This window comes from Nansenia antarctica, assembly GCF_963989245.1.
Source record: "Nansenia antarctica genome assembly, chromosome: 4".
NCBI lineage: Eukaryota > Metazoa > Chordata > Actinopteri > Argentiniformes > Microstomatidae > Nansenia > Nansenia antarctica.
The window spans coordinates 49,137,757-49,147,663 of NC_137689.1; the positions used below are offsets into that span (position 1 = coordinate 49,137,757).

The 9,907-nt window shown below is 40.2% G+C and overlaps 1 protein-coding gene across 1 annotated transcript; it reads left to right on the top strand.

The window, feature by feature from the left end:
* Window positions 1-105: 105 nt before the first annotated feature.
* Window positions 106-5,095, top strand: aqp3b (aquaporin 3b; the record flags this gene model as incomplete). The annotated part of the gene is made up of 6 exons (XM_080529401.1): window positions 106-213; window positions 2,592-2,718; window positions 3,746-3,883; window positions 4,029-4,147; window positions 4,387-4,604; window positions 4,900-5,095. 6 exons carry the CDS (start codon window positions 106-108, stop codon window positions 5,093-5,095), a joined length of 906 nt encoding a protein of 301 aa, XP_080385527.1.
* Between the last annotated feature and the right edge of the window lie 4,812 nt (window positions 5,096-9,907).

The window sequence follows — 9,907 nt, forward strand, 5'->3', positions numbered from 1 at the left end:
AAGGGAGGGATCCCTAGGAATGCTTAAAGTGTCGGCACAGTCTTCTCTGACACACATTCACTGTCCACTACCACCGACCCAGGACGACCCTGTCAGAGCTGCATCATGGGAAAACAGAAGGTACTTCTGAACAAGCTGGCACGGAGCTTCCAGATCCGTCACCCACTGCTCCGCCAGGCCCTGGCAGAGTGCCTGGGAACCCTGATTTTGGTGGTGAGTGAGGGCTATTAACATCACTAGTATTATCTGTATTTTACAACGCATATCATGGGTATAATATGCTATAATGGATTAAAACTGTGTTAGCAGTGGACAGCAGTCTTCTCCTGAATACACCAAGTGACATTTGATGCACATGTTGCAGACACAGGTCTTGGTCAGACACTGACACGTTGTCCACATGTTTAAAGGTCAGGGGTAGATTTGCTATGGCATTTTCAGGTTTCCATAAGATCGACATTTGTATTCCAAACAAAAGATTTGGATTAATGGTGACATTTTTGACTTTTGCTTTGTGACTATTGAATGCCAATGTCTATGCAATAAGTGGGAGTTGATTGACAGCTTGTGGGTGTGGAGTGAACAAATCACTTAATTTATTTAAGACAGAATGACTGAATGGCTCTTTTCCTAATTGATTTAACATGTAATTAAGTATGTCAATCTAAATTAGATATTTATGGAAATGTTCTGGTTGTTATGAAGCTAAAAGGTTAGTTTTCCCACGTTGTTTGCTTAAGCAGTACAATCTGAATTATCACCAGCTTCTGTTCATGCTGCTGTAGTGAACGTCTCACGTTGTCTGAGAAGTCAGGAAGTTAGTGAGATACTTAACTTAAAAGGTAATTCTTTCACCCTCACCACTACGTCTCCTAAAGACACCCGCTTTCCCCTCTACTGTGTCCCTAAGAACTTCTATTGCCCCCCTTGTACTGTTTCTCAGTTTCTCCAGAAAAAAAAGAAAGAAAAAAAAAAACGTTTTAGTAGAAGGCGATAGGGAGAAGGTTTTTTCTTCTATCAGTGGCCCCGGGCCCGAGCTAGATTACTCTTCCTGCAACGAATGGTGGATTGCTGATTCACATGCTTAGTATTCAAATGTATTGATTGTAAGTCGCTTTGGAATAAGGCGTCTGCTAAATGCCAAAAATGTAAATGTAAATGTTTCACACATAGCAAGACATTCATTCCCATGGAAATTAAGGAAATAGTTTATTGTTTTCTTGAATTATAACCATAGTTATAATTATATCTGAGCTTCATTACTTAAGTCTTAACATCAGAAATGGCTTGATGAAGTGCTACAGCTGAATTCTTATTCTCAGGAATATTCACCTGCATGCTAGAAGTGTAGGCTATATTTTTCCCAGAAGTTTTGCCCGAAGTTCTGTCACAAAAGCATTTGTAAATATGACATCAAGATGTAATGTGAAGACCCACATCATACATGCGAGTCCTACTAAAGGTTTTTTAAAACAATTTGGCTGAATATAGCCAACTTATCATATGATCAAGATAGACCAGTGTGTACACCACACAATGGTAATTGATACCATTCCTCATTCCATTCATTACAATCAGCCGGTCGAAAACGGAAAAGAGCTTTGACAATATTTGAAAGAGTTGTTTTGAGTGAGGCAAAGTAAAAAAAAATAAAAAAAATAAAAAACCATTTAGTGCACAATACAAAAAACTAAAAGTGTTACTTTCATCCCGGTTCTTCCCTAAATCTGGTTCTAATGGCACAAACACCATGGTATCCTGCAAAGTATCAGCCAATACAAATCAGGTAGTTCAGCAACAGTAAATAATAAAATAATGGAATAAATAATGCCAAAAATCCAATTGGTATTTGACCATTAGCTTTTGATAGTTGATGTTAGTTAGCTTATTCCATTCCGAAACACCATTCTCCCGTGTAGCAGCCTTGGTCTTGTGCTTCACCAAGATAAAACATGTGAGGTTAAACAATAAACAGCAACCTGGCATCAGCTGTTTCTAATGGTAACCCACACAGAATAACATCAATATCTGCAGAGCAGATATCAGCTGCAATGGGCTTGGCCATCTGTTTTCTCCTCCTAGCCAACAGTGAGAGGTCTACTGATGCCTAAGCCAGTGTTTGGCTACACTACTGAGTGAGGCCTTACACCCCACTGGCACAAAGAGCTCCTCTGACTAGCCAGAGCCAGAATTCCACTGAGGAGAGCTCCACAGGTGCATCCAGATAACTCTGACCATCAATAGGCTCCATAACACACCCATAACACACACATGACCTCAGTGGTCAATGAGTGCCACACCCTGGTGAAGACCACATGTGTAGTTCAACAAGAAAGTGTATGCTCAAGTCAAGCCACTCTGGGTGTCATTATCTCTGACTTATTTTTCACTGTCTAGCAGATCATCTTACGTAAATACCCAGCAATAGTTGGAAAACATATTCTGTGCTGGAAGGTCTAACAAGTAGAAACAAACTGCCACCCACGCTACTCTTATACATGGATTATCTACATTATCTATCTATTTATCGTCCTGTCTATCTGTGGTACATATGCAGTAGTTATGTGTTGCTGTGTTCCTCCTATCTGTAGATGTTTGGCTGTGGTGCGGTGGCCCAGCTGGTGCTGAGTGGCGGCTCCCATGGCATGTTCCTTACTGTCAACTTTGCCTTTGGCTTTGCTGCGACGTTGGGCATCCTAGTCAGTGGACAGGTCTCAGGTGAGGACCTCCTTCACCTCCTCTAGAATCATGATCAGTACATCTTTCCACAACTTGCTCTGAAAACAGGGTCTGCCCAGTGTGGGAAGAGGCCTCATTTAAATTGTTAAACCAGGGTGAGTAATCAGGGGTCTCCATTCATGTCCTAGAGTTATCTCAGGTAAGGATCTATTATTTAGAGACTGTTGGCCTCAGGTTCAGTGCTATTATTTTTGACTTGAACTAGAGTATGATAACAATGGGTCTACAGGGACTCATCAGTATTGAGACTGACACTTACCATTATAGCCAAAGGTAAACTGACGGCAATCTCAAGCGGAATATTTCCCATTCAGATGTGTTTGTTTGAAGTAAGACAGACAGCCAGAACCAATAGGACAGTGAGAAGAGCAAACAGGGAACATGAGAGAGAAATACAGAGAAAGAGAGAGAAACACACCCCTTGCCCCTTGAATTCTTGAAGTTATTTTCCCCATGATTGAAAGGCATGTGAAAAGTAATCAATTACTTTATTCACTGCACAAGGGTCTTCTGTCACAGCAGTGGCAGCTAAGAGAATTCTGCAGTTCACTTGTGCCCACGTCTTCAATGCCTTTATAATGAGGCTGCCGCCCTCTAATACACATGGCAGCTGAGAAAATAAGGCTGTTATAATTAGGTACCTCCTACCACGACTCGATTAAGCCGCAAACACAAGGTGGAGAAGAGAGACACCCACATGTGCCATCTGAGCAGTTCATTAGATTCTACCCTTCAAGGTTTAAAAGAAAGAAAGAGAAAAAGCTTCATGAGATCATTTCCCGGGCCTTTTCATTCCTCCAATTTACTGCATGTCACAGAGACCTCCCATCCTAACAGGCTTTTACAGAGTCTACTATTACTGCAGATAGGCTTGGGTCTTTTTTCTCTCCGAGAAAAGCAAGTCAATTTGGAGATTTGTTTCATATTTTACTCAGATTGAATGAATTGAGTTGAGGTTTCAAGTCACATTTTGTCAAAACTGCCTAATTGTATTTTCTTTTCACAGGCGGACACCTGAATCCAACAGTAACCTTTGCACTGTGTTTACTTGGGAGAGAGCCTTGGAGGAAGTTCCCCATCTTTTTCTTATTTCAGACTCTGGGTGCCTTCCTGGGTTCAGGGATCATATTTGGGATGTATTATGGTAAGTGGGATTTGGTGGAATTCACATATCAAACAATTGTTTCTAATGTTTGTTCTCTATTACACTTATTAAGATGCTCTGATAGCTCCAATAGAGGCCACTTAAGACCATTGTTTGGACTTATGTCAATGTGGTTTTTTTCCAGATGCATTGTGGGACTACGGCCAGGGTACACTCATCGTTGTGGGGAAGAATGCCACCGCTGGGATCTTTGCCACCTATCCGTCCAAACACCTCACCCTGCTTAATGGATTCTTTGATCAGGTAGTCCTCGAGAGATGTGCATACAAAGCTCGCTGCCTAATGTCTCTTCTACACAAATGCTTGATGTGAACAGCTCGCACAAAAAAACACATGGACCCACTTACATTTGCAGAAGTCTTTCATGCTCTATACAATCCATGTAATTTGAATAATATCCTAAAAATCACTGTCACTACTATCGCTAAAATGCAGAGCATTTTAAAAAACAACAATTGTATTTTACTGCCCCTTTGTTACAGATGATTGGCACAGCGGCCCTGATCGTGTGTATCCTGGCCATAGTTGACCCCTATAATAACCCCATCCCCCGGGGCCTAGAGGCCTTCACCGTGGGCTTCGTGGTGCTGGTCATCGGCCTGTCCATGGGCTTCAACTCAGGTTACGCAGTCAACCCTGCCAGAGACCTGGGGCCTCGCCTCTTCACTGCACTGGCGGGCTGGGGCAGCGAGGTCTTCACGTGAGTCTCATAGTTTTTTCTTCCTCTCTTTCTCACTCTTTCTCTCTCTCTCTCTCTCTCTCTCTCTCTCTCTCTCTCTCTCTCTCTCTCTCTCTCTCTCTCTCTCACACATTGTTTACACTGCATTGCAATATTTCTCTTTTACTCGTCTTTCATTCTCTCTCACTCTTCTTCTCTCTTGTTCAATAAAATCACATGATGTAGCAATGCATTCACCATTTACTTAATGACGTATTACAACGGAGTGTACATAATAATATATGCTACAATTTCCCTCTATCGTTGCCCTCCACAGAGCTAAAGCCTATTGGTTCTTTGTGCCAATCTTTGCCCCTTTTTTGGGCGCGGTAGTGGGGGTGATGGTGTACCAATTTATGGTGGGGTTCCATGTGGAGGGGGAGGCACGAGAGAAAAGTGAGGAGGAAGAGAAGGAGGAGGAAGAGGAGAGGCTCAAACTTCCCAGCATCACTACTAAGGAGAGTAGTGCATGAGCCTCCTTGGCTGATTATCCACTGAAGTGTGCATTTGTCTATTCTTTACTCTCTTTTTTATCTTATGTGTTCTATGTATTGCCTTAGTGACAAATTGACTTCCCTTTTGGGATAAATAAAGTATGATTAATTAATCAATAAACCATTTATTACCTCACATACCACAGTGTCGTCATATTCTTGTCTATACAACTAAACAGTGCAGCAGTTGGTTACCGTGTCCACCTTTTCTAGAGAACTTGTAAGCTCAATCCCTTTCTGTACCCAACCCTGATGACCCCCAACCCATCTGACTGAAATACAGGTTTCACCTCCCAAGGATAGGAGTAAAGACAGTTACAGTACACACATTCCTAGGTTCACACTGAATCTGTAGTTGGCGTATTTGTGTCATTCGCATCAACAACTCCTTCAAATAAAGAACAAAACACAAAAACATTCCACCATGATGCTGCCATAGCGATGCTTCGGCACAGGAAACAAAAGACTGAAAGCTGAAGTATCTCGTCACAAGAATTTGAAATGTGTTGCTTTGTTGAATTCATGTCAAGATCCAAGAGACTGCATGTCACCCAGATAAAGTCACATCATTTTGAGGAATCTTCTATTTTTCTGCATTAAATGTAAGATTACGGTTCTACTGGTTTCCTAATACAGGGTAGAACTGCATGTGTAATCTTGGTAATATTGGTAATGGTAATATTTCACATAACATGTAGCAGACATATGGTAATATTTCACATAACATGTAGCAGACACACAATATTTCACATAACATGTAGCAGACAAAGGCAAGTTGTGTACAGTATATTGATATGTGAGTGGCATTGCGGCATACATTCAAATAAAATGTGAGTGCATGACACTGATGATAAGTCCAATGATATTAAATATTAAAGCAAGCTTGTCTGATAACCGATAACTCATATCATCACTATCACATTTTCAGGTTCTTATCTCTTAGCAAATTGTGTGCAGCTGTGATGATCTAGCAGATGTGGACCATGTGCTTGTGGACAAGAGCCAAACCTACCTTTGGACCACTGCACTGTTTTCTTCCAGATATCATGGTTGGCTAATAAAAGTTAACCTCTAGTGACCAAATCAACAAGCTCGAGGCAATGTTTAAGAACAGAACCAAAAAGGGTGTTAACTTTTGGCACAATGCCTTCCATAAGTATTGGAAAGAGGAAGCATTTTGTCTCCCTTTAGATCTATCTCCAACAGTTTGGATTTTAAATCAAACAAGAGATTCTCAGGTTTAATTCAATTGTTTTAAACATACTTGTTGTTGTATGTTTGCCTAAAATCTTATTGTCAGGAAATGAAATGCATGCTGGATGCAATTGGATTTAAATTGACCAGGCCAGTCAAGAACCTCCCTAGTTGCTATGGTATGTTTGGGGTCATTAGGCATTTGCTTGTACTCAAGCAGAGAAAGATGTTTATGCACACTTCAGAATACATTCTGCTGCTGCTTTCAGCAGTAACATCAATAAAGACAAGTTAGCCAGTTCTTGTGGCAGCTATACATGCCCAAACCATAGCACCCACTCATCCATGTTCCAGGTATGCTGTACATCTTGGGCAGATCCTTTTTTCACCAAACCTTCCTCTTGCAATCACTCTGGTACATGATAATAAATCAGTTAAAAAAAAGTTAAAAATAATATAAAATAAAGATAAGATAGATAATATCTTTTTTCATTTTTTTTCTTCTTCTTTTTTTTACTGATTTATTGCCGTGATTTATTGCCATGAGTTATTGCCATGAGTTATTGCCATGCAATTGTTGGAATTTGGTATTTTTGCTCTTGGCACATGGTCAGCCATATTCGGCACCCCTGGAACAATTATGGGTTAAGTGCCTTGCCATGCAAGCTCCCTCTTGAGGCGGTGGATCGAACCAGAAACCTTCCGATCTCTAACCTCTAGGCGACCCCCTGTCTGACCACAAGATCATTTTCCAGACCTCTGCAGGCTTTTTGAATTAAATCTGAGAATCTCTATGTTAACCTCATAGTAATTGCTTGATTCAATCCAACTGTTTTATAGAGCTAAAAGAAGACAAAATGCTTCCTCCACCCATACATCAGAGTTAACAATAGACAATAGTCATGTAAACTGCTTTTCATCAAATGTTGTCTAGCAAAAATACAGTAGTAAGCTGTGGCCTCCAAGCACAGGAAACACTGGATGAATCAAACATAAACAATGTATTTACAGTACTGTGACCTAATACTCCTTTTGAGGGCAGGGGGATTGAGAAAAGCTTTTAAAGACTTGGGGCCGGTTTCACAGACAGCCTGGTCCTGGACTAAATCACACTTTCAATGTAAAATCCCCATTGAAGATGCTTTTTAGGCTAGGATTAGGCTTACGCCTTGTCTGATAAACTGGCCCTTGGTTTATGTAAACTGAGAGGTTAAGAGATCACATACTACAGTATACTGTACATTCAATTTTTCATACATAGTTTGGTAATGGCCCTATTACCAAAAAATGTAGTCTTCGGTCTCTCAAACAACACCTCAATATGAAAGGAGTAGCGACAACTGCAAGATAAAAAACGAAATAATTTCAGCCCAAACTTTCAGCCCAAGCGGTTTGAATTACATACATATTGCACCTTTAGAGTCCATCAGTGAAATTGGGCACTTTGGTGGTGATTGTGAGACACTTACTACATACTACATATACTTGTGAGACACTTACTACATACTACTTCTAGTAGACAGTTCTACTTGAACTGAACAACAATACAGGGCACTTACAGTACAGTGTGAGGGATTTATTGATCACTTTAATACCCAGACTATGTGTCAGTCCATGCGATGTCCATGAGATCATATCTATTTAGCTATAACAGCGAATGAATTGTTAACAGACAAAATAACTGACAAAGCAGACAAACATCCTTGTTCCTCATTCTTTTTTGACACAGACTGTAAACTGTGACATACAAATGTATTCTATTTCCTCTGGTCACAGGGATGACATTTTCTCCAGATTTGTTTGTTTGCTGAACTTATTGATAATTTGTTGAGAAGTCGACACAGTAGGAATGATGTGGTTAGGGGGTGGTTTCCAGTGCAATTTACAGTATTTTCAAATTCCTCCAAAACCACACTGTCTCTTTGTTGAGTGTTTTCGCTGAGTAATTTAAATTCAGGAAACCACTAATGTCAAAAAAATACCCTCAATCTGCAATCTGTGGAAACCAGAAATGTCAGTCAGTGAAATTCTCAAAGTCTAAGAGGGAATATCAATATGAATGATCTGGCCCCAGTCTAGTCAGACTCTTCTGCTTAAACTTCAGAGGGGAGCGTGTGACATTTGGAATCCCTGTTTGACGTGACCTTTGTGGCTGCAGAACAAGAGGAATCACCAAACACAACTGGTGTCAATCACTCCCACAGCCTCTGACATGAAAATGACCACATTTTTGTCTATCCACTCTGTTGTATTTGAACAGAAACACAACAACAACAACAACAACAACAACAAAACAACAACAACAAAAAAGCATAAACTTTTATTTGATTTTCAAATGATTTTGTATGTGAATTATGTAACTCTTGTTACTAATTATGTAACTCTTGCCTTGAGACTATTTTAATTTAAACATCAAGAATCTCTACAGCCGGTCCTTTGAAGGACACAGGAATGATGACTGCTACACACAATTTCCCTAATTGATATGCTTAGCATGGTCGTCTATGAGTCCATGGGCTATTTTCTTAATTTGGAGAGAGTTGGAGACATTGGTTTAAAAAGGTGCTTGTATGTATGACACACATTCAATGCTTCAACCTCTATATGGAGTAAATCATACAGGGATGAAAGCACACATTGAACAGTGGGCCCAGACTCTTATTTCCTTGTACATGTTAGCCAGAACATTCAGAATTACATTATACAACAACTGGCACAATGATTTATATAATAGGTCGAAGATAATCTTTACATGATGATTGAAAACTGCCGTGGCCAAACCGCTACTAAAAAAGAGCAGCTTAGATTCCTCCGTAATGAATAACTACAGGCCCATTTCTAACTTGCCATTTATAGGGAAAGAACGGTCTAGAAAGCTTAATGAATTCCTTACCTCTTGTAGCCTTCTCAATCATTTTCAATCTGGGTTTAGGCCTAATCACAGCACTGAGACAGCTCTTATTAAGGTTTTAAATGACATTAACCTTAACACTGATGCGGTCTCAGTCCTAGTGCTATTGGACCATAGCGCAGCATTTGATACTGTTGATCATGATATACTCCTAGACAGGCTAGAACACTGGGTAGGCTTATCTGACACAGTCTTACAATGGTTCAGGTTCTATCTACAGGACAGGGACTACTTTGTCTCAGTTGGTAACTATATATCTGACCACACAAGCATGAGGTGTGGAGTTCCCCACGGTTCCATTTTGGAGCCTCTTTTATTCAACTTATACATGCTCCCGTTAGGCAAACTTATTCAGGATAACAAGGTTGCCTATAACATGAATGCTGATGACACACAAATATATGTAGCCATTTCTCAAGATGATCTTATACCAATAGACTCACTTACGGACTGCATTGGTTGAATTAATAACTGGATGTGTCAGAATGTCTTACAATTAATCAAAGACAAAACTGAGACTATTATATTTGGAGCCAAAAAGAAGAGGCTAGTGGTTGCGCCACACCTAGAATCCCGTTCTATATCAATGTAACGATCAGGTTACAAATCTCTGTTAGACTGTTTAGACCCAGTCTTAAGTTTTAACTCCCACATTAAGTCAACAACAAAAACAGCATATTATCTTC